General features: G+C 50.9%; 1 protein-coding gene across 1 annotated transcript; it reads right to left on the bottom strand.

Moving 5' to 3' along the window:
- Positions 1 to 942: 942 nt before the first annotated feature.
- Positions 943 to 23,842, bottom strand: SYDE1 (synapse defective Rho GTPase homolog 1). The gene is made up of 8 exons (XM_060268727.1): positions 23,413 to 23,842; positions 17,750 to 18,478; positions 13,228 to 13,950; positions 11,181 to 11,398; positions 10,159 to 10,285; positions 7,372 to 7,529; positions 4,809 to 5,040; positions 943 to 2,550 (listed from the first exon to the last, which is right to left on the bottom strand). The coding sequence occupies exons 1-8, from the start codon at positions 23,501 to 23,503 to the stop codon at positions 2,114 to 2,116; spliced, it is 2,715 nt and encodes a 904-aa protein (XP_060124710.1). The 5' UTR covers positions 23,504 to 23,842; the 3' UTR covers positions 943 to 2,113.
- Positions 23,843 to 25,525: the final 1,683 nt, after the last annotated feature.

Below are 25,525 nucleotides of genomic sequence, written 5' to 3'. Positions count from 1 at the left end.
TCGCATGCTTGCCCCACTTGAATGATAAAAGGTTTAACCAGGCCAATAGGGAGAGCGTCTTGGCCTAGCCCAGGCACCCCCAAACTTCTGCCCTCCAGATGTTTTGGACTACAATTCCCATCTTCCCTGACCACTGGTCCTGCTAGCTAGGGATCATGGGAGTTGTAGGCCAAAACATCTGGAGGGCCTCAGTTTGGGGGTGCCTGGCCTAGCCCAATACAGTATGGCGGACTAAGATGAAGCGAGTGGCTGCCATTCTCCACTGGAGAACTTCCTCCTGCTATGAAAGGGAGGAGCTAGCCAACTAGCCGGTGCCGCAAAGGATCACTGGAAGCTGAGGTGCTTCTGAAGAAGGTGCGCTCAGGTAGAGTCAGACTCGCACTACCTGTCACACAGGGGCACATCCCATGTTGGGGGGGGTGGCGGGCGGGCTACAGAATCATTGGAAAAGAGCTTGAATATAATACTGCCAATATCGCCGTGCCATTACAGAAGGCCTACGGTGCAGCCACACTTGAAACACTGTGTAAAAAGTCCTGGTTGCGGAGCTTCAGAAAAGATATTGTAGAGTTGGGGGAAAGTTCAGGAAAAGGGCAACCGGAATAAGCAAAGCCTCCACGAGGTTGTAACTTGGGAGGGGTGTGTGTGTGTATAAGATTGTGCATTGAGAAAATGGGCAGGGAGGGGTTTGTCTCCCTCTCTTGTAATACAGTCGTACCTTGGAAGTCAAATGGAATCCGTTCCAGAAGTCCGTTCGACTACTAAAACTTTCGGAAACTGAAGCACGGTTCCTGATTGGCTGCAGGAAGCACCTGCAGCCAATCGGAAGCCACAGAAGCCCCATCGGATGTTCGGGTTCCAAAAAGAACGTTCGGCAACCGGAACGATCACGTCTGGGTTTGTGGCGTTCAGGAGCCCAAAGTGTTCGACTTGCAAGGCGTTCGGGATCCAAGGTACCCAACGAAACTGACCGTTGAAAGACTTGGGAGAGACCAAAGGAAGTCTAGTGAACAGCTAAACGTGTGGAACTTGTTGCTATAGGAGGTAGCGATGCCCACCCGCCTTGGTGGCTTTCAAAGGATATTAGGCAAATTAATGCAACATGAGGCTATCAATAGCTTCTATCCATGATGGCTCCATTCTGGCTCCACCGCCAGAGGCTACAGGCCAGTCACTGGGAATCACAGCCTGGCCAGCCCAGTGGGGAGCCTGGCCAGCCAACACGGCCCTGGGGCCATCTCAGGACTGCCAGGGGGCTATGAGAAGCCAAATGTGCAGCACCCTCTTAAAAAATGCACCCACGGCCATCGCCCTGCCACCCCCCCCCCCACTATGCCCCTGCTTTCTCCTGCATTGATGCCTGCCTTTGCCCCCCCCAACATATTTTCAGTGCTCCAATCAGCACTTGGAGTTCTTGTTTTAATTTCCCAGAAAGCTCCAGGTTGATGCTCCTTCAGGGGCATTGTGGGAAATTAAAATGGATGCTCTTGGCTGCCCAGACCACTGCCTCTGGCAGATAACCCCACCCAGAAGATGGCCTGGAGGACACTTTGCCATGGGCGTCCCTCAAACCTGAGCAAGCTCGCCGAGGAGCCCAGCCATCATTGGCAAGCGACAGCTTCACAAACTTGGCTCCCATCTATAATAAAGGGAGGGTAATAATACTGGGTTTGTTTGAAGTGCTCTGGATGATGAGGGGAAATGTGCTACTTAAATACTACTGATTCAATGTTATCAAAGCAAAGAAAACAACATCTTGGTCAGCTCCTCTCTTCCTCGAAACCGCCGACACGCAGGGGCAAGAAACACTTCCTTCCTGTCCCCGCACTGATCCCAGTTCACGGTGGAAATGTAGGAGGCTGAAAGCGCTCTACAAACTGCACTCTGGTAGCCAGAGTCCCAGCGAAAGCACCTCCCAGCTCCTCGCCCTTTGGGAGAAGACATACAAAAACAAAACGAAAGACGGACCACTTGGTTCACAGTACCGTGATCCGAAAGAATACTGATAAGGAGGCAGGATCAACCGCCTGAGCTTGGCTTGGTCCGAAGGGCCCGGCAGATGCCCACTCCACCCTTCCTTAGGCCTCGCAATGTTCTGCCACAAGAGAACAGCTCACAGGCAGACATTGATTTGCTTGGAAAGCTCTCGCTCGAGGTCCAAGATGAGGGCATCAAAGTCCTTCAGGTTGAGCCTCGCGCTGAAGGGAGCCTCGGGGTCTTCCACCAAGGCGAAGTCCCCTACGAAGACGGCTCGGTTGTGGTGCGGCAGAGTCACCTCTCTGTTGTCCTCTTCGTTGTCGCTTTCGCTGCCAGCTACCTCGTCATAGTCGGTGTCGCCGCCCGGCCTTGGCCCCGCCGAAAACTGCTGCTCACAAACACTCCAGTCCCCAGCGTAGCGATTGCTAGGAGGGCTTTCCAGGCCTCGAGGGCGGCTCCGAGCCACGACGGTGGTCTGCAGCAGCGGCAGGTCCAAGGGAGGGCGGCAGTGGCGCTGGGGTGGCTTAATGGGCAGGGGGCACTCGCCCTCCTCTTCGGTTACCCCGCGTGGGGCTGAAGGGAAAGGGAAAGCAAGTTAAGAAAACCAAATGCATCTGGTTCACTAAGGCCTGAGGCACAGACCCTCCAAGTGTCCCTATTTTCCAGGGACAGTCTTGGATTTATAGAAACCATTCCAGTTTCTTTTATTTTTGGTGAGCCACTGTGGTGTAGAGGTTAAGAGCAGTGGACTCGTAATCTGGTGAACCGGGTTTGCTTCCCCGCTCCTCCACATGCAGCTGCTGGGTGACCTTGGTTAGTCACACTTCTCTGAAGTCTCTCAGCCCCACTCACCTCACAGAGTGTTTGTTGTGGGGGAGGAAGGGAAAGGAGATTGTTAGCTGCTTTGAGAATCCTTCGGGTAGTGATAAAGCGGGATATCAAGTCCAAACTCTTATTGTTATTATTATTATTAATCATTTCTCTTTGATTTCACAAATAAAAAATTATAACCATACCAAATACACATCCATATAAAGAGATTTCTCTGAATCTCAAGACTTCCCCCCATCCCCTCCATGGGTCCTATTGTCAACATTTTCAACTGCATATTATTTCGTAATCTATATTTTATATCTCTCCATATTGTCCATAGTATTTGTTACATTACAAGTGAGATTAAAATCCTGCTAATGTTTTCATCTGCTTACAGTGGTCTCCTAAATAAATTATACACTTTTCCCATTCTTTCTTGAATTTTTTGTCTGCTTGGTTCCTGAGCTTTCCGGTCAGTTTTGCCTTTTCAGCATAGTCTCACAGCTTAGTTTGCCATTCCTCTCTGGTTGGGACTCTTACTTCTTTCCATCTCTGGGCTGGTAACATCCTTGCTGCTGTTGTCACATACATAAAAAAATCTTTTCTGTTTCTTTGGAATGTCGGTACCTATAATTCCTAATAAAAAGGCTTCTGGTTTGTTTGTTTTATACAAAAGTTATTTAAAACATTTTTTTCATTTCATTATATATCATTTCCCAGAAAGCCTTTATTACCTTACATGACCTAAGCCATTCCGGTTTCTGATTTGATCCCAGAATGTTCCGCTTTTCCTTAGGATGTCCTTATGCAACTCCAGAGCCAAGGAGATAAGTAAGTATGCAACCTTTGGAAAACATCTGAAGGCAGCACAGTATAGGGAAGTTGTTCAATGTTTTATTATGTTTTTATATATGTTGGAAGGGGACGCTGTGGGTTAACCCACAGAGTCTAGGGCTTGCTGATCAGAAGGTTGGCGGTTCGAATCCCTGCAACGGGGTGAGCTCCCGTTGCTTGGCTCCTGCCCACCTAGCAGTTTGAAAGCACATCAAAGTGCAAGTAGATAAATAGGCGGGAAGGTAAACGGCGTTTCCGTGCGCTGCTCTGGTTCGCCAGAAGCAGCCTTTACCTTTACCTTTATATATGTTGGAAGCCACCCATAGTGGCTGGGGCTACCCAATCAGAAGGGCAGGGTATAAATAATAAAATGATGATGAAATAGGAAGTATGTTGGAGGGTATGGAGTCATGCATTCAGTGGTCAACTGTATGTTCTTCTGTAATGTCCCATAGCTCAGCTGACCCACTACTTTGGTGTTCATCTTTTAGAAGGACAGGACAGGATTTGTTCTTTTCATACAGTATTAACATTCCAGTTGTAAAAGAAACTGCTCAAGAAAGTAGCTTAGATACTACAGAGCTGAATGAACAAAAAATTGCGCCCCAAAGGAGAAGGCTGACCACTCGTAAAGGACGTTGAAATAGAAGAATAAGAGATGGAAACCTCAAAAGATGATGACTCTTCAAAATAGCCTAGCAGTGAAGATATCGAGAAATCAGATGATACACCTATTGCTTGATGTTTTATTGCGTTTTTAATGTTTTGTTAGGAGCGGCCCAGAGAGGCTGGGGCAACCCAGTCAGATGGGCGACATATAAACAATAACATTACGGTCGTACCTTGGAAGTCGAACAGAATCCGTTTGGGAAGTCTGTTCCGAAATGTTCGGAAGCTCCTGCAGCCAAACGCCGGACGTTTGGCTTCCGAAAATTGTTCGAAAACCAGAACACTCACTTCTGGGTTTTGATCGTTCGGGAGCCGATTTGTTCGGGAGCCAAGGCGTTCGAGATCCAAGGTACGACTTTACTATTATTATTTAATCTATTATTACTGCAGGGTGAGCGCTGGCAGGTGCCGGGCCCTCCATGTCACTGAAACCCATAGCACTGCATGCCTCCAGCCAGCCCCTTCCTGGGCACCTGCCCTCTCTTGCACCCTGGCCTCCCCAACTTGGCACTCACCTGGCCAGGCCTGCAGGAGGTAATGCAACACTTCGATGTGGTGCTTGAAGTCCATGGTGCTGGCAATGGTGCGGTGGTGGCGGCGGCTGGGGCCACAGGGGCCCGGCCCTGCTGCTCCCTGGCTCAGCAACACAGGACCAAAACACACAGCAAGGTTCTGGGCGTTCATGCGGTTGAAGGCATGGAAAGCAGCGACCTGGCTGAGGTGATCCAACAGCATTGTCAGGGTGGCCTAGAAAATGGAAGAAGAGGCAGCTTGCTTCAGATAAACCTCATAGACGCTGGTCGGAGGCTGAGGCTGATCTTAAATTGGGAGGGGGTTGGGGAAAGGGGAAGGGAGGCCCCGAAGCTGCAGGGATACAATGTGGAGAAGCTCCCTCCCCTGAGATATATGGTTATCCCCCTCCTTGGTACTGTTCAGGTGAGCCCTGAAGTCAAGATGGCTTGTCGTGAAGGGTTCTGTCTCTTTATCAGCTGGGATGGTTTTAGTAAAGCAAGGTACAATGGTTCCTTGGTTCTCAAACGCCAAAAACCCGGAAGTGTTCCAGTTTTCGAACATTTTTTGGAAGCCGAACATCTGTTGGCTATTGTTTCCGGGGCACCTGCACCAATCATTAGCTGTGCCTTGGTTTTCAAACATTTCTGAAGTCAAACGGGCTCCCGGAACAGATTAAGTTTGGCCCTTTTGTTTTTGCTATTTATTTTGTGTTCTTGTTTTTTGAGGCTTTTTTGGTTAATTTGTTTTTGTGACTGTGTGGAACCCAGTTCAGCTACTGATTGATTGATTGATTGTGTGACTGCGGAAATGGATAAAAGCCCCCCATCCAAAAAATGACTATCATCAGTGCAGATAATTTTAAATTTTATCATCTACAATACTGTCTTACTTATTTTATGGTACAGTACATTGATTATGGCTTTCATTTTATGGATCCATGGTCTCGTTAGATAGTAGAATTCATGTTAAATTGCTGTTTTAGGGGTTGTTTTTAAAAGTCTGCAACAGATTAATCTGTTTTGCATTACAGTGGTACCTCTACTTACGAATTTAATGCGTTCCGAACACACATTTGTAAGTCAGAAAAAATTGTAAGTCGAATCCCATAGGAATGCATTGGGAGAAAAAAATTGTAAGTAGAAGCAACCCTATCTAAAAATTCGTAAGTAAAAAAAATCCTATCTAAACCGCATCCAAGATGGCAGACAGAGCTCCATTCGTAAGTAGAAACATTTGTAAGTAGAGTTATTCGTAAGTAGAGGTACCACTGTACTTTCTATGGGAAAGTGTGCCTTGGTTTTGGAACGGTTTGGCTTTGGAATGTTCTTCCGGAACGGATTAAGTTTGAGAACCAAGGTATATAGATATTTGATGGTCTTCAAAATGGCACTAGCTGCTGGAGGAAGATAACTGTTTTGAATGGAATGGTTCATGCATTTATTAAACGAACAACAGGTACCCAGTCCTGGCGCTCCGATCCTTGGAGCCTAGTACCCATTTGCCCATCATGCACAAATCTCTTGACTTTATGCTACTTTCTTAGCCAGAATGCCAGTGGCTTACCATTGGAATTTCAACTCACCTCCTTCCCAAAAGTAGAGGACGTTGCACTGTCAGGACATTTGACATAAAAACGGAGATGGTCCTTAATAGACCACTTTTACTCAACTAGGTATACATTTTTCCACAATGTTAACTCATCTGCATAGCCCACTAAACCCCCCGCTCCACAATAAATACTGTATGTGGCAAGGCTTTAGCGAGAACTAATCAGGCACTCTCAGTGGTCTCTGTGTTTTCCCCTCCCCCCTGTATTCTCATTTTATTTTTCTATTTGCATTTTTTTACATTCATTACTCTTACTACGTTTTGAATGTGCTTATGTCAATAACCATTCTGTATAAAAAAATGGCGACAATAATAATAATGATGATGATGCTTCTTTTCAAGACAACAACAGTGACAACAACCTGGGGGGAATTTGATGGGCCTGGTTCTGATGGGAAGGAAAGTCCTTTTCCTCCAATGGGGAGTCCAAAATTCCTTCAAGGGCCACATTGTGGTCAGCCTGTTGAGGCTAATGCACTACTGGGTATACTGGGATGTGGGTGGCGCTGTGGTCTACCACTGAGCCTCTTGGGTTTGCTGATCAGAAGGTTGGTGGTTCGAATCCGCGCGACGGGGTGAGCTCCCGTTGCTCTGTTCCAGCTCCTGCCAACCTAGCAGTTCGAAAGCACGCCAAAGAGCAAGTAGATAGATAGGTACCACTGTGGTGGGAAGGTAAAACGGCGTTTCCGTGCACTCTGGTTTCCGTCACAGTGTCCTGTTGCACCAGAAGCAGTTTAGTCCTGCTGGCCACATGACCCGGAAAGATGTCTGTGGACAAACGGTGGCTCCCTTGGCCTGAAAGCGAGAGGAGCGCCGCAACCCCAGAGTCACTTTTGACGGGACTTAACCATCCAGGGGTCCTTTACTCTTTTTTTTTTTTTTGCTACTGGGTGTGTCACCCTTGGCACAAGCAGAGAGGCCTAGCTCAGAAGAGCTGCCATCCTGGGGGGTCCTCACCTTCTCGGCCTCTGGCAGGCAGTCCAGGAGTGCTGTCGTCGCTGCCTCTTTCGCCTCCTGCCCAGCCGCCCGATTGGACATGGCTTCTAGGACCACTTGGTACAGTGGGTCAGTGATGAGAGGTGTGGGGAGCTCACGCAAATAATCCTTCAGGATTCCTGGGGGGGGCAAGTGGGGGGAGGAAAGGAGAAAATACCTCAGTCCTTTTAATCATCACCGTGGGTCCCCTCCCAGAGTCATTCCTCAGTCCTTACCAGAGAGGGCTCTTGTCATCATGGTTCTGAGAGAGCAGTTCTTGCCACACCTTAAACCAGGCATAGGCACCCTTGGCTCTCCAGGTGTTTTGGAACTACAACTCCCATGACCACTGGCCCTGTTAGCTAGGGATCATGGGAGTTGTAGTTCCAAAACATCTGGAGAGCCAAGGTTGCCTATGCCTGCCTTAAACTGCCCTATCCCATCATCAGGGACATTTTCAGGCGAAAGCTTCCTTCAAAGAGGGAGGACTGTGAGGGTGACGGATCCACAGGCTGAAACACAGGGCTGGGTGGGGGGAGGCAGGAGGGCTGGAAAGGGGCCAGGCCAGACCCCTTTATTGCTACAGACCTACACAGCTGCTCTTCCAGACTGAAACAGAAGGACGATATGGTTCTGATTTATTTTTATTAAAACTATTTTTATATATATGCACTTCAAGGCACCCCCATTTCCACGGGGTTTGCCAGTTCCTGGCCCTCTGCTCATAAACCTCTCAAACTCTCCCTCTCTCCCTGTGCCAGGGAGATTCTTGCCTCACGTCTCACCTCACCATCTCTGGAGCTCCAGAGAGCGGGAAGAGAACCAACAGGTGGAAATGGCAGGGTAGCAAAACCAATGGAGAAACCGTCAGAGAAACCATCCAAAACCGTCCGGGTTGCTTGACATAGGGGGGGCGGAAGGGGGGGCTCCCCTTCGCTCGAGGCGCTTAGGCAAAGCCTGGATGGCCACCAGTCAGGGATGGTGTAGTTGCATCCTGCATCGGGGCTGGGCTGGATGACCTCTATACCTGCCAAGTTCCTCTCTGAAAAATAAGGGACCGGGCCGAAAGTAGCATACCGGAAGTAGAGCTGCCGCCATTTTGGAACTGGGCAGAGCATGCTCAGAAGTGACTTTTGATGCTGCTGTGCCCAGTTCCAAAATGGCCGCCACACCAGAAGTCGCGCTGCAGCCATTTTGGAACTGGGCAGAGCAGCATCAAAAGTCGCTTCTGTGCATGCTCCACCCAGTTCCAAAATGGCCGCCGCGCCAGAATAAACTGGGGACAGCTGGAAAAACGGGGGTTTCCCGGGGAATACGGGAGACTTGGCAGCTATGGACCTCTGAGTTCCTTTCCAATGCTTAGGATTTGGAGCTTGCCTCCCCTTGCCCCTTCCCATGATCCTAATGAATGGCAGATTCTGCCTTCTCAGAAAAGCCCCGCCACACTGCAGGCCTGCCAACATCTGCCATGAGACCACTTCTCCAACATCACATGCACACCGCCCTGAGCCCTTGGGAGCACTTGAGGTTCGGTCAGAAGTATTAAGGGCTGCAGAGGAATGCGGTGCCCATGAGGACTCCCTCGTTGTCCCTTCAAAAACACCTGCCCCCCAGAAGTCAAAATCCATGCAAATAGGGAGCAAGGCAATTTTGCGGATAAAGGACCATTATTGACTTTGGAAGCAGTATAAAACCAGGAGTGCCTGCCAGTATCTCCAGCCAGGAGCAGATAATAATAATAATAATAATAATAATAATAATAATAATAATAATAATAATAATAATAATAATAATAATTTATTTATACCCCGCCCATCTGGCCGGGTTCCCCCAGCCGCTCTGGGCGGCTTCCAACAAAATATTAAAATACAGAAATCCATCAAACATTAAAAGCTTCCCTAAACAGGGCTGCCTTGAGATGCCTTCCAAAGGTCTGGTAGTTGTTCTCTTCGACCTCTGGTGGGAGGGCATTCCACAGGGTGGGTGCCACTGCCGAGAAAGCCCTCTGCCTGGTTCCCTGTAACTTGGCTTCTCGTAGTGAGGGAACCGCCAGAAGGCCCTCGGCGCTGGACCTCAGTGACTGGGCAGAACAATGGGGGTGGAGATGCTCCTTCAGGTATACTGGACCGAGGCCGTTTAGGGCTTTAAAGGTCAGCACCAACACTTTGAATTGGGAGCCAATGTAGATCTTTAAAGACCGGTGTTATGTGGTCTCGGCGGCCACTCCCAGTCACCAGTCTAGCTGCCGCATTCTGGATTAGTTGTAGTTTCCCGGTCACCTTCAAAGGTAGCCCCACATAGAGCGCATTGCAGTAGTCCAAGTGAGAGATAACTAGAGCATGCACCACTCTGGCGAGACAGTCCGCAGGCAGGTAGGGTCTCAGCCTGCGTACCAGATGGAGCTGATAAACAGCTTCCCTGGACACAGAATTGACCTGCACCTCCATGGACAGCTGTGAGTCCAGAATGACTCCCAGGCTGCGCACCTGGTCCTTCAGGGGCACAGTTACCCCATTCAGGACCAGGGAGTCCTCCACACCTGCCCGCCTCCTGTCCCCCACAAACAGTACTTCTGTCTTGTCAGGATTCAATCTCAATCTGTTAGCCGCCATCCATCCTCCAACCACCTCCAGGCACTCACATAGACAGGAGGCACAGCTGCATAGATGTGTCTCTTCCTGTCCCCCAAAGAGACTGCAGAGCAGCCAGAGTTTGGTATCTGCAGGGCCCACAGGGAAGACTACGAAGTTGGGGGTTAAGGGCACTGACCTGTAACGACATTGATGTCTGGATAGAGGTCCTCGGAGAGCACCACGGCAGTGCTGTCCCGCTCAAAAGCATCACGCAACTCCTTTTTCACTGCCGCTGAGCCACACAAGCGATACAGGCCCACAACCTACAAGCAGGACACAGCCGGTCACTTGGGCAAAAGGGCCCCCTCTCCAGAGGGCTGCTCCATAGCCTGGGTGACCTGGCTGCAGGAAAGCCTGGGAGAGAGGGAGGAGGTCTGTGGCCCATTGGCTTAAGACATTTCCCCGGCAGGTTCAGTAGTGCATTAGGGCATGCCGAGTTTTTCATCTTTCAAATTCCAAATGTGAGGGGTGCTAAAAAGTTGTAACGTGACTTGGGAATCCAAAATATATTTCGGTTAAATCAATTTAGTTTCATTTGGTTAATAAAATGTGTATCGAAGTACAGTCGTACCTTGGATTTCGAACAGCTTAGTTCCCAAAGGTTTTAGCTCCTGAACGCCACCAACCCAGAAGTGACTGTTCTGGTTTGCGAATGGTTTTCGGAAGCCGAACGTCCGACAGGGCTTCCTGCAGCCAATCAAAAGCCACGCTTTGGTTTCCGAATGTTTTGGAAGTCGAACGGACTTCCGGAACAGATTCCGTTTGACTTCCAAGGTACGACTATACACAGAAATCATTAAAATTGCCTAATACTTGCTATTATTTCATATTAATATTAGTATTATTTATAAAGCATACTGTATTTTACATTCCCTGGCACTTTCAGAAGGTAAAATCAAAATCCTTCAGTTTTCCAAGAACAGTTTATTTGCTTCTTAATCAAATGTAGACCTACCAAACTAAACATTGTCCAATCACAAAAATAAAGCAGATTTGATTTCCTTACACCCAAAAACGTATTTTTAAGACTCCTCACTGACAAAAATTTGCAAAGATTAAGTTTCTGCCCTTAATAGCCCATGCTATGCCTTCTGGGAAGAGCCTAGGTCGAGTGGAGATGGGTGGATGGGGAGAGAGAGAGAGAGAGAGAGCATTTACCTTTAACCCTCGTTTTTCAATCTGGGCAACACACTTCTGGATCAGCAGTGGCACTTTGATGGCAGCTCCTTCCCTCTCCACCAGCTGGCTCAGCTTCACGCCGAAGACTTGGGGCTCCCGTTCGTTGCTGGCTGGATCCCACTGGTCTACCAGGGTGAGTTTGATGTAGAGGAGGCCTTGTGGCTCCAACTGCATGGCAAGCTGTTGGCTTCTGCAACCTGGAAGGAGGGGCAGCCAAGAGAAATGCTGTGAGGATGGTCTGGTCTCTCAACTCCACCCCCACCCTTCCTCTTGGCAAAGCCACACCATCAGGTCAGCTCCATTGACATCCGTCTTTGTCAAGCAACAAGCATGGAAGAGGCCTGCCCAGGCACTTCAGCACCTTGGACAGAAAACAGGGTCTCTGCTCACATCTGGATCTGCCCTCTCCCCCTCCTGCCACATAATCTGCCACCACTCCCCACCCGGTCATGTTTGGCCCAAACTTGGACCTTCTGTGACCCAGGCTAATCATCGCCTCCAGCCAGCAAGGTGATCTCAGCCCACATACAGGGGCAACACATTACCTGGTCTGGCTTCACCAGTTCAAATCCACCCTCCCCCAAGCCCCACAGCCAAAATGTCAGGCTTCCAGGAATCCTATCCCTCCCACAGAGGCAGCCAAGAAGCAGATAAACAAGGAGAGTTCTTACCAAGTACATTATTCAATATTCACAGAGAGAGATGAAGGAATGCAGTCTCTCTTAGAAAATGTGTTGCTCCGAGTAAGTCCCACCCCCTCCGTCTCTCCTATTCCACGTCATCAATGCACCAGCTGTTCTGCCTCTGAGTTCTCTGTTCTACTACTCTTAATGCACGCCTGGTCCTGGGAGAAGGGGGATCAGGAATGCTTTCTAAAGACACCGAGTCTGTCAGCTGTCTCTCCCCTGGTGCTGCTTCTTCTTCCTGCTGTTCCTCTCCCAATATTTCCCAGCTTCTCCCCTCTACAGCCTTTGAACTATGCCCTTCTGCAAACCACTGTTGCAAATCTATACTGCCCTCCTGTTCTCAGGAAGATTCAGGAGAAGAGGGACCCAGTCCCCACCATTCCTCTTCAATCTAGCCCTGAATTATTTTCTTTTTCCATTTTCTTACTTTCTTATTGTCCCTTTTTTGGGGGGGGGGTAGGCTGTCACTGTTGAAAATACAATGGAGAGTTATTTGCAGGAATTATTTTGCTGGCCTTTGTTGAGGGTCCTGCTCTATATAAATGCAGTATATCAATGCCAAGGGAGGTACAAGTACCTCTCTGCTTGCCCCCCTAGAAACAGACTTATCCGCCTGCCGCTGAATAACAATAATTATTTGTTTGTCCGTTTGTTTGTTTGTTTGTTTGTTTGTTTGTTTATACCCCGCCTATCTGGCGAGGTTTCCCTAGCCACTCTGGGCGGCTCCCAACAGAATATTAAAAACATGATAAAACATCAAACATTAAAAACTCCCCTAAACAGAAAGAACCACTGTGATGTAGTGGTTAGAATACTAGACATGGGAGACCAGGGTATGGACCCCCCACTCAGCCATGAAACTCACTGTGTGAATCTGGACTAGTCACCATAGCTGCCAAGTCTCCCATATTCCCCGGGAAACCCCGTTTTTCCCACCCGAAAAAACGGATTTTTTGTTTTTTCCCAGTTTACTTACCGGCCGGGGGAGGCTCCTTCTGCGCATGTCTGGAGTCTCTGCACATGCGCAGAAGCGATTTCTGGCGCGGCGGCCATTTTGGAACTGGGCAGAGCAGCATTGAAAGTCGCTTCTGAGCATGCTCCGCCCAGTTCCAAAATGGCGGCAGCGCTACTTCCGGTCTGCCGATCCCTTATTTTTCCAGCAGGAACTTGGCAGGTATGCTAGTCACTGCCTCTCTGCCCAACCTACCTCACAGGGTTGTTGTGGGAGTTAAATAAGGAGAGGGAAGAACCACACAAGCCACTTTTGAGCTCCTTGGAGAAAAAAGGCTGGGTTATAAACTCAAGCGAGGGGTGGGGGTGGGGAGAAGAGACTAAATCACCTTGGAAAACATGGGGCAGAAGGATGGAGCCGTGGCAGCAGACTCGGTTCTTGCCCGCCGCAGGGTCACATGAGAAGACCACGACTTTGAGGAGCTGGGCGCCCTCGAGCTCCAGCTGGAAGGAATGGTTGAGACTGAGGAAGGCTGCTTGGCAAGGCAGCAGGGCAGTGCGGGCTTTGTTGACCGAGTCCACCTGTAGGACGCAGAAGACCTCCTTCGCTTCAGCCTTGGGGGGCCTGAAGTCCTGCACCCCCAGAAGGTGGATACTGACCAGGCCGGACAGGTGCTGCAGGCAGCCGGGCTGCTCGGTGAAGCTGTACGGCCGGAAGGACCCCCCTTCGAGACCCAGGCAGGCCTCAGACTTCGCCAGGAGGTCTGGGGAGTCACCGTCGCTCAGGTAGCCCCCTTTGCTGGTGGCCTTGACCCGCGCCAGGGTCTGCCGGGAAGCCACGCTGCTGTCAAGGTGGTAGCGGCTGATGACGTTGCCCGACTCCTTGGGAGAGGGGCCTCCGTCTGGCTCTCTGTGGCGGGAGCTGCGCAGGCTCAGCTTCCGCCTCAATTCCGGAAGCTTCTTCATCTTCATAGAGAGGCTGCGCACGGGGCCCGGGGACTTGGCCTTGGAGAGAGAGTGGCCCTTCTTGGGGGCACTGGGGCTCTGGGCCACTGGCACGGCACCCGCGGCGGCCCTCTCCTCAGGCTCCACACTAGCGACTGCCGCTTTCCCTGCGGAGAGAAACTGTATAAGATAGGTCAAAGCAAGTGCCACTCACCCAGTGGGTACCACCCCCGAGGCACTGAGGGGGGCGGGGAAAAGAGTGGCAGCTGGGCTCTGGGGTTCTGTTCTGACTGGGGCTGGTGGAAGCCATAGTCCAAGACCCCTAGAGGGTACAACGCGGGCAAAGTCTCCGTTACAACGGCACTGCAAAGAAGAATATGCCAAAGCCAAACACAACGCGCACTAAAGAACCCACAATTCAGCATCGCAGGACCATTTTCACGGGCAAAGGTTATTATTGACAGGTGCATCAGCTGCTTCTCAATAAAGATTCATTCAAAGAAATGCACAAATACAGTGGTACCTTGGTACTCAAACACCTTGGCCTACCCAAACGCTGAAAACCCGGAAGTAAGTGTTCCGGTTTTCGAACGTTTCTCGGAAGCCGAACGTCCGATGCGGCTGTCGGCTATTGTTTCTGGGGCACCTGCACCAACCAGAAGTTGCGCCTTGGTTTTCAAACATTTCCGAAGTCAAACGGACTTCCGGAACGCATTAAGTTTGGCGCTTTTGTTTTCGCTATTTATTTTGCACGTTTGTTTTTGAGGCTTTTTCGGTTAATTCGTTTTTGTGACTGTGTGGATCCCAGTTCGGCTACTGATTGATTGATAGATTGTGTGACTGCGGAAATGGATAAAAGCCCCCCCCCCCCATCCAAACAATGACTATCATCAGTGCAGGTAAGGGAAAAAATTTAATTTTAAATTTTATCATCTACAATACTGTCTTATTTCTTTTATAGTACAGTACATTGATTATTGCCTTCATTTTATGGATCCATGGTCTCGTTAGATAGTAGAATTCATGTTAAATTGCTGTTTTAGGGGTTGTTTTTAAAAGTCTGGAACGGATTAATCCATTTTGCATTACTTTCTATGGGAAAGCGTGCCTTGGTTTTGGAACGCTTTGGTTTTGGAACGGACATCCGGACATAGCTGCCAAGTCTCCTGTTTTTCGCGGGAAACCCCCGTATTTTGTTACTGTTTCCCGCTGTTATCCCGAATTTATTAATATCCCATAAATCCCCCGGATTTAGAAAGCAGCTCCTGCCAGCGGCCATGTCCCGGCTCCCGGCTGTCTGCGCAGAAGCAATTTCTGGTGCCCAGACATGCAGACACAGGCAGCCCGGCACCGGAAGTCGCTTCTGAGCATGTCTGGACATGCATAGAAGCAACGTCCAGTGCCGGGCTGCCCATGTCTGGGCACCGGAAGTTGGGCAGCGCCAGCACCGGAAGTCACTTCTGCGCATGTCTGGACATGCATAGAAGCAACTTCCAGTGCCGGGCTGCCCATGTCTGGGCTCCGGAAGTTGGGCAGCGCCGGCACCGGAAGTCACTTCTATGCATGTCTGGACATGCGCAGAAGCGACCTCCAGTGCCGCGCCACTGCTGATCCCGGATTTTTCAATCCGGGAGTTGACGGCTATGATTCCGGAACGGATTAAGTTTGCGAAGCAAGGTACCACTGTAATCCAAACCAGAGACTCCCAAACTATCTTGAGCCACCACGCCCTTGGTTCCATAAACTCGTCCCTAGGGGCCCCTCTGCTACGCCACAAGAAGCATTATTCGGAGAGAGGTCTGCAGACACAATCCACTATGGAAGAAAGCAAACCAATACAAGCAGCATCAACAAATTGCACATTTGTTCAAAATACGACCAGAACTAATTAATTCAGCAGAAGTGAAGGAAGCTGACCCAGTGATACCAGCTTTTCAAAGTCTGGTAGTCATTTACACCTCCAGTCCCGCCCCCCGCCACCCCCTTGCTTCTTAGTGCCCCCCCATAAACCCCACCTCCCCGCAGGAGGCAGTCCCAGCCACTCTGTGAGCCACTGATCTAAACGGACAATAAAGCAGCCTATTAAAATCTGCTTTAGATTGAGTTGGCCTGTAGCTCAATGGGTGCTGTAAGATGTAAACTGGCAGCTGCCAGGCTGGGACTGTGGGGAAGACACAAGGGCAGTAGGGCAGCTCCCTGGCAGTGAGACATCAAGCCGAAAGGAAGGCTGGGAAAGGGAAGCGCCAGAGGGGCTGAGCAGCAAAGCCTTCCTGATAAATCAGGGCAAGTGATTCATCCCAGAGCGGTTCCACGTCAAAACCCTGGTGTGGGATTCGCCAGTGTCAGAGGAATGAAACTCACATGGTGCCCTGAGGCTACCTGGCTAGCTGCTCTGGGACAACTGTGCCGGAGGGGCAGTTAATTTGGCCCTGATGATGAGAAAGGAGAAGTGCCATAAGAATGGGGCTGGGAGGCCATGGGGCCAGGAGAAGGGGGGGAGGCGATGGGTGAAGCACAGGGTGGATAAAAATCAATGATTTTTTAAAAAAATTAAATAGGATTTATCTATATATAAAGTCCAAGTTGTCCCTGCGTCCAAGCTGCCCCGTGTGTCCCTGGGGTACTGCGCATGTGCGCCAGGGACACAGGGATTGGACGGAGAGACAACCAGGGACACAGGGAACAGCCAACCGCCGCTCCGCCAACCGCCGCTCCGAAGCCCAGTCTCATGCTGGAGGTGCACGGTGAGGCGGCGGGGGAGAGAAGCGCTCCCCCCCCCCGGCAGCCTTGCCGCACACCGCCGGCATGGGACGGCGCTTCCTCGGGGAACCCGAGGAAGCCGAAGCGGCAGCGGGCGCCGAGGGAAGCCGGCTTTGGCTTGGCGGCGGCGGGAAGAAGGGGAGGAATTCCTCCCCTTTTTCCCGCCGCCGCCAAGCCAGTCCCCGAGTCGAAGTGCGGCGCAGCGGGTGCTTTTCGCCGTTTGCCTCCCCCTGGGGGGAAGGCAAACGGCGCAACCCCCCCCCCCCCCGTGGACTGGCTTGGCGGTGGCGGGAAGAAGGGGAGAAATTCCTCCCCTTCTTCCCCCCACCGCCAAGCCAGTCCCCGAGCCGAAGTGCGAAAATCCCCCCCCCCCGCGCCGCAATTCGGCTCAGTCCCCCACGCGCTTTGGTTTGGGGATGCAGGCAGGGAGACAGCAACAGCCCGGGAAGCTGCCTGCTTCCCCGAGCCGTAGCGCATCGGGGGACAGAGCCGAAGATCGGCGGGCACTGTTTGCCGGGGTTGGCAAGCCCCGGCAAGCAGCGGCCGCCGATCTTCGTGTGACAGGCGGTGGGGAATGCAGGCAGGCAAGAGAGCAAGCGCCTGCCTGCCTGTCTGCCTTCCCCGCCACCAGTCCCCCGGTGCTTCGTGCAGCGCTGCTGGGTGCCGACCCGGCAGGCCGCTTCCTCTAGCGCCCGTTTTTAAACGGGCTGAAATCCACTAGTTTATTTAATAAATCGGACCCAGGTGGCGCTGTGGGTTAAACCACAGAGTCTAGGGCTTGCTGATCAGAAGGTCAGCAGTTCGAATCCCTGCAACGGGGTGAGCTCCCGTTGCTCGGTCCCAGCTCCTGCCCACCTAGCAGTTCGAAAGCACATCAAAGTGCAAGTAGATAAATAGGGACCACTCCGGCGGGAAGGTAAATGGCGTTTCCGTGCGCGTCTCTGGTTCGCCAGAAGCAGCTTTGTCATGCTGGCCACATGACCCGGAAGCAGTCTGCGGACAAACGCCGGCTCCCTCATGATTTCAATCGATTTGATTTAAATCAAATCCACCCTGTAAGGCAGCAGGGGGGAGGGGGAAATATGGAGAAGTGATGCTGTAAACCATCGGCCAATGCTTGCAGGCTCCGATGGGGGCTGGAATCTGACAGCTCTCCTACCCCTATGGTAAAAACATGGGGATGGTCTTAGAAAAATGATCTCTCACCAAAGGCCCGGGACTGGTGGCTGCTGTTTGGCTCCTCTGCTTGCTTTGCTGGCCTTGCATGGCTCGGCGAAGTCCGCAAACCATCCCCACCTGCCTGCTGCGAGCCAGCCAGGTGGAGACCCTCGCCTGCAGCCTTGGCCTCCCTTGGCTTCCCCTTCCTGCTCCTGTTCTCAGCGCCGCTGCCCCACCTCTTGCCAAGGTTGGGGAGCTGCAGGTCCTCATCCTCCGGGATGGGATTGTACCAGATATCCCCTTCGCTGCTGCAGAGCACGCTGGGCTCCTTCTGCTCCGTGCTGGAGCCGGCCGTCGGCTCTTCTGCCCCCTGCGTCTTCCCCGACGAGAGCACCCAGTGGCGGCTGCTTCTCTCCAGGCTCTGCAGGTAGGCCCCCTGGCCACTGCACTTGGCGCCGATGCTGGAGGTGCGGGCCTCTGCTTGGCCGACCAATGGTTCAGCGGCGGCTTCCTTGGGCCCAGTTGCCGCTGAGCCGATGTGGGGGTGGCTCTCCGGGGACAGCGCTTCGCCCAGGTCAGCAGGTGCCTGTGCAGCACTTGGGGAACTCTGGCTCAGCTTCCTGCTGCGAGGGTCTTCCTGGCTGCTCCAAGCAAACTTGGCCCAGGTTTGCTTCCTCGACACGGTGACGGCGGCCCCTCTGGCGCATCCATCACCCGGTGGGAGAAGCCCACACTCTGTGGGGGACCCCAAAGCAGCTGGAGCCTCGGAAGGAGAATCTGTGGAGAACAGAAACCAGCACGTTGGGACTGTTTAAATGAATATTTAATGAAATCGGACATGGGAAATAAAACATGGCTATGTTTAGACCAGGCATCCCCAAACTGCGGCCCTCCAGATGTTTTGGCCTACAACTCCCATGATCCCTAGCTAACAGGACCAGTGGTCGGGGGAGATGGGAGTTGTAGTCCAAAACATCTGGAGGGCCGAAGTTTGGGGGTGCCTGGTTTAGACTAACCTTGTAAGACGGAAAAATTAAAAGCACAGATGTGTAGAGCAGTATACCGGTTGGATATGTACAAATATATGGAAAGACAGGAAATTTAATGATTATAATGTCAACTACTGTGTGGAAGGTGGTGGAGGTTCATGTTACGATATGATCTTTATTTTGTGTTCGAAAGTAATGTGTTATACCTTTATATTTCTTATCAGCTTTCTTTTCAATACTTGACAAATGTATTCTAATGTGTTAAATTCTTTTTTCTTTTTTTCTTTTCATTTAAATGTGTACATTTTAATGATTTCTTTTCATTGTAATAAAATATTTAATAAAAAAAGAAAGAAACCAGCACGTTGTGTTTGTGTGTGTGTGTGTGCCTGGTTGTAACGCTCGAGTTCAGAACACACGGAAGTTGTTGCATTAGGCAAGGCCTTGTTTAACAATAAGGCAGTTCGCAACTGGAAGGGAGCAGAGACTTGGCACAGGAAACTCTTAGGGAAGCATTAGGTGCCAAGCTATCCTGTTTGGGGTGGAGCAGAACAGCTGGCCCATGGACCAGGTGCAACCGACGGGGTCTCCTCATCTCCCTTTTTCAGGCTACCCCCCCCCCCATGCGGACATAGGGCAGACTGCTTTGAAGCCTATCTGCCACATGGGGGGCATTTTCAGGGGGGCTGGAGGAGTTGTGGGGAGGGTTAACCCTCCTCATGTACTGTGACTTCCTCTGCACTGAATGCGTGCGCACACAGACGCATAGGAATTAGTCTTGAAAACAGCCTCCCATTGGAGCTACCCAATAAGAAAGGGTTCTGCCAACTGAGCTCTGGGTCTCTCTTCAAAGTCCACTACAGTGGTACCTTGGCTCTCAAACGTCTTGGTACTCAAACACCTTGGTTCCCAAACGCAGAAAACCCGGAAGTACGTGTTCCGGTTTTCAAACGTTTTTCGGAAGCCGGACGTCCGATGCGGCTGTCGGCTATTGTTTCCAGGGTGCCCGCACCAATCAGAAGCTGCGTCTATGGTTTTCGAACATTTCGGAAGTCAAATGGACTTCCGGAACGGATTAAGTTTGGCGCTTTTGCTATTAGTTCTGCGGTTTTGTTTTTGGTTAATTTGTTTTTGTGACTTTTTTGTGACTGTGTGGAACCCAGTTCAGCTACTGATTGATAGATTGTGTGACTGCAGAAATGGATAAAAGCCCCCCCCCCCAATCCAAACAATGACTATCATCAGTGCAGGTAGGATTTTTTAGAAAATTTTTAATCATCTACAATACTGCCTTATTTATTTTATTCTACAGTACATTGATTATTGCTTTCATTTTATGGATCAATGGTCTCTTAGACAGTAAAATTTATATTAAATTGCTGTTTTGGGGGTAGTTTTTAAAAGTCTGGAATGGATTAATCTGTTTTGCATTCCATTCTATGGGAAAGTGCGCCTTGGTTTTGGAACACTTTGGTTTTGGAACAGACTTCCGGAACGGATTAAGTTTGAGAACCAAGATACCACTGTACTCTGCTCCCTTCCAGCACTCAGCCTTTCTCCACAGACTGATGCTATTAAGGGATTCAGGGCTGCTGAGGTGACCTGGCTAATATGCACGAATGTTCCTAGGGATGAGCTCACTGAGCCTTGAGTGCTTCTGTTTAAACTCTAGAGAAAACTTCCGAAACCATCCAGACAGCAATGGAGCCCCCAGCAGAAGCAAGCAGCAGGCACAAGCAGATTTCGGAGTACTGCATCCTTGCTCTGGATCGAAGCAACCGACAGAAGCCTTGGGTGAGGACCAAGTGGGGTGGAAGGGGCGGAGGAAAGGTGATGGGGAAAAGGGTCCTGGAGGGGTTCAAGCCCACTCCTACTGGGGCTTGGCCTGAAGGCATGCAGCCCAGGCCTGCAATGCAGCTGAGGCCGGGAGGTCCCTCCCATCTCCCAGCTGCTCAGACCCGGTGCCAAGTTGGATTTCCTGTTGTTTACTGCAGCGTCCCCTCCCCGGCCAAGACACAGAGCTCCCTTTGTAGGTCCGCGAGTAACTCGGCACACGAATAGCCCCATTGATCAGGGAGCAGCCCAAGAACGAACATACAAGCCACAGAGGAGCCAGCTGGGGGAGCAAAGGGTGATGTGGAAGGAACAGCAAATGACCATAGGACATAGACTCATAGAAGGGACCCTGCGGCTCACCTCGGCCAACCCCTGTAATGCAGGAATATGAAGCTGTCCCAGACAGGGATCAAACCTGCAACCTTGGCACTATTAGCACCATGCTCTGACCAAATGAGCTACCCAGGTGCTGCTTTGGGATGCGTTGCTCCCAAGGCGATGCATTAGAGAACCTTATTTCATTTCATATAACTTTATATCTGAATACTTCTTTTTCTTTCCCCCAGAGTTTTTCCCTGCCACTGAAAGACAAACTCAGATGCACAACTGGGAGTGAGAAGGAGACACTATACTATGCCACATAATCAACAACCCAAGGGAAAGATTCCAGGAAACCTACTTTTTTAAAATAAAAACAACAACACACGATTATTATAGTTTTTTTTTAAAAAAAGTTATTATCCAGCCCCCCCTGTTCCATTAGAATTTTCAGGGAGGTTTATAGTCATAAAATAATACATTAAAAACATAAAATTACAGTACAAAGTTAGAAACAGCAATTAACTTAAAGGGGAAGGGAGAAATCGGCAACTATTACAAGAACTTCAGAAAGAGATTCCCAATGCCTGGGTAAGATCTTTGCCTGGCACTGAAAGGCTAGTAGACCCCAGCAGAGCTCTGCAAGCAGAGTGCCACCGCTGAAAATACCCTTCCCCTGAATGCCTTTGCATCTCAGCCCTGCAAGTTTGATTTTTGTTCTCATTTTACAGGAGGAGAACTGAGGCCAAGAAAGTGCAACTTCCTCCATGGGCTTTTCCAGAAAGGAACAAGGTGAACTCAGATCTCCCAGAATGTTGAGCCCGTGGGACTGAATGTTGTAGGGATACCGAAGGAAGGTTGTTCCCATTTGTATAGTTACAGGTAGGTAGCCGTGTTGGTCTGAGTCAAAACAAAATAAAAAAATTCCTTCAGTAGCACCTTAAAGACCAACTAAGTTTTTATTTTGGTATGAGCTTTCGTGTGCATGCAGGTATCTGTGTCCATCAGGTGACTAGCAGTTACGTGCACCATCCCCTCCCTGTCTGCCAGGTGCTCACCTGGATTGGGACTGCAGTGCACAACTCTGTCCTTGGGCTAAAGACACCATACTTCAGGGACGAAGCACTCCTTGTATCCCCCAGGCTGCCTGGCCCTTGCCTGACTCACCCGCCTGCCCGTTTTCTGCCTCCCCAGCCCCTGCCCTCTAGCTGCCACCTTGGGCCAGCCCCTCCACTTTGCTCACGGAATGTACTACTCAAGGCCAGCAGGACCACTGGGTAGAGGGAGCCTAGCACCTCAGGCAGCAGTTGCTGAGGGGCAGCACCAGCTCCGCCTCTTCTCCTGGAGGGTACACAAGCAGGTGTGCCAGGCGGCCTGTCCTGCACCCACTAAACCAGCCAGCAGTCCTCGGGGGGGGGGGTTCATGGAGTGCTGCTGTCGTCCTGTTGCCCATGCTGAAGATGGAATCAGCTCTCAGCCCAGTCACCTTCAGAACATGGAAGCAAGGAGGGGACCATCTTTCCCCCCCATATAATTTTATTTTTATTTTGACAAAGTGTTGTTGTTGTTGTTTAGTCGTGTCCGACTCTTCGTGACCCCATGGACCATTTACTTTGACAAAGTAATAATAATAAATAAAAAAGAATAAGAATGTGCACCCCACTCCCGAGACCATTCCATGGTAACTATCCAACCTCCCAAAATTTCAACACCTCTTGCGATGGTTTCGCCCCTTTCCGTTTCAACAGTACAAATTCTACAAACACACTCCATATCTCCTGCATATTCCCCGTCTTACCTTAATAGCACAGCTTAATTTATCATTAATAGCTATATCCCACACCTCTTTATACCATGGTTCCATTTTGTATTTTTATATTCACCTTGCCCCTTCCACTTCTTAGCTAGAAGAACTCCTGCACAGCTGTCAATAAATTTGCCAGCAAGTTCTTCATAACCTTCCACCCCATAGTAAATTGATAGTAATGCTACCTATGGACTTTCTGTCAGCTTTAACCCAGTGATTTCTGTTACCTCCTTAAACACCCTTTTCAAAAAAAAAATTGTACATTTTTACACCTCCACCACACGGGAACATAATTCCTGGTTTCCTGGCACCCCTTCCTGGGGACCACCTTGCCCTTAGCCTCAGGCGGCAAAAATGCCTTGGGCTGGCTCTGGCGCTGCTGAGCCCAAACAGGCGACTGAGAAGTTGGCGGGGCGAGTTTGTGGCATGGGGGGGCCAAACTCTGACCAGGGCCTGTTAGGGTGGGAGCTGGAAGGATCTGTGACCTGTTTGGGGGGTAGGTGGGGGAGATCCCGGCAGAAGTGTCCCTCCATCTGGAGAGGAAAGAGCCCCCTCCAAGGAAAGACGGGATCCGCCGCCCATCCATCCTTGGCAGGTCCTTCCTCTCGCTTCCTTTTGCCTATTTTAGCAGCAACGGCAGAGGAAATGCCGGAGATGCCTTCTCGCCCCAGCCCTCCAGCGGACCCCCCGCCTCTCGCCCGCGCAGGGTGGGGTGGGCTCCCTGGCGGAGCGCGCAACCCCCCTCCCCGGGGCGCCGTTACCTGGCTCTTTGCGCTGCGCCGCCTTTTTGCGCCCCAGGCGCTCCTTGCCCCGCAGGCGGGAGAAAGTTTTCCGCAGCAGAGGCTGGGCCATCACTCGACGGGGCGTCGGCGGCGTCCTCCTCCTCCTCTTCTTCCTCCGGCCCCGTCGCCCCGCCTCGCCCGGACCCCGCGACGCGCTCGGCGGGAGCGAATTCCTCGGATGCCTGCCGAGCCCTGAGCTGCTCCCGCGGCCGCGACTCGGGGGAGGCGGGGAGGAGAGCCGCCCGCCCCGTCGGACTCAGCCCGGAGCCCGCCCAGCCTGGAGGGTCGGCCAGGCCTCTTTTTCGGGCTTCTAGCCGCCCCGAGGAGCGGGCGAGGGGAAGCCACTTCCGCTGGCGTCCCAAGGGGCGCCCGGTTCCTTCCCAGGCTCCATGCGAGGCGGGAGGGTGGCCCGTCGTCCTGGGCCGGGGAGGAGGAAGAGAGGAGGAGGGCGGTCGCAGGACTCAGGACCCATCCCTCCGCCGCCCGCCAGCCCCGCTGCAGCCCACCCACAGTTGCAGAGGCAGCAGCGCCCAGTGGGCGGATCCAAGCTACCCTCGGAGAACGGCGGGAGCCCAAGCGGGATGGGGCTGCCCGGGGCAAAGCGTGCCCAGCTGGCATCACCTCCGACCGTGCAGCTCGAAGGGGCTGCCGCGCCGGCGACCCATCCGTGGACTCACCCACGGGCTCCCACCCTGTCCGCCTGCTGCTTGGACCGGCGCTTGTGGGTTTCTTTCCGAGGGGCTGGTGCGATGCGGCCGCCCGCAAGGGTAGATCTGCAGGCTAGATCCGGGTGGGGCAGGGAATCCGCAGAGAAAAGTGGGGGGGGGTGCTGGGGGGTGCAGACGGGGAAGCGGAGAAAACCCACTGTGGAGACTGAAGGAGACACACATAAGCAACTGGCTGAAAAGTAATTTGTATGGTTTTAATAGATCAACAGATCGATAGAAATAAAACTATCAATGTTTACTTATTTTAAGTTTCCCCCCTATATTTTTAGTTCATACTTTTATCTGTAACTGGCTCTGAGTCCTGCAACCTAAAAAGGTGGCATATAATTACTTAGTTGATATTATTATTATTATTATTATTATTATTATTATTATTATTATTATTATTATTATATAAGAGGGCTTGTTCACACAGGCACAACACTTTTTCCTTCCCTTTTGCAAGCAACCTCAGGTTCAATTCCAGGCATCTCCAAGTGCGACTGTATAATTTCGATCCGGCCACAGAAAATTTGCACCATGTGCGGGGCAAATCCACACTTGTCTCAGTTCATATATACTTAGTGGATCATTTTCATGCCAGCAACACCCCTCGCAGAACACTTGAGTGGTGGGGAGAGACTTGCCTACCACAAACATTACCCAAAGTAATGTTAATGGTATCTGAAGAAGTGTGCATGCACACGAAAGCTCATACCAAAATAAAAACTTAGTTGGTCTTTAAGGTGCTACTGAAGGAATTTTTTTTATATTACCCAAAGTGCAATGGATGAACACACCAGCATTGAAGGAGCCAAAAGAGTGGCACCTTTCTCTGCCAGTTGTGCAGAGGCGCAATTCTGGTGTAGGAAATTCATGTTATGGACTCCGTCTATGTGCCCAAGATTTTTTTGACTCCAGAGGGGCACACAAATGGGCAATTTGTGGCAGCATGGAGAAAACTTCCTATCTCGGCCGTTGCACTAGCTTGATTCATACCACTGCTGTGGCAGAGTTAACACTTTTCCATAGCAAAACCCTACAGCACACAAACTTCTTTCTTGGGACGGACATGATGGGAAGTCTATGCTTTCCATTGGTGCTCCCAAAAAAGCTCGGCTGATATGAAAAGTGTACCCATTTCACAGAATTCAGATGGCATTGATACCAACTGGGATCCAATCATAGGAAAGCGACCACCACCACTGTTCTGGTAAACGTGAACTGGGCCATACGGTTCCCTCTGTAATAAAAAGCAAGTAAACTAACCTACACAAAGACCCAGTGATATGCACTCTGGCCCACTTAGCTGCTCTGGGATGTGGCCAAACATTGCACACACCATAACCATATTATCAGCACTCCACTCGGCAGTCATGAGAATT

The sequence above is a fragment of the Zootoca vivipara genome, chromosome 16 (assembly GCF_963506605.1).
Source record: "Zootoca vivipara chromosome 16, rZooViv1.1, whole genome shotgun sequence".
In the NCBI taxonomy this organism is placed as follows: domain Eukaryota; kingdom Metazoa; phylum Chordata; class Lepidosauria; order Squamata; family Lacertidae; genus Zootoca; species Zootoca vivipara.
This window is presented reverse-complemented; position numbering and strand designations above follow the sequence as displayed.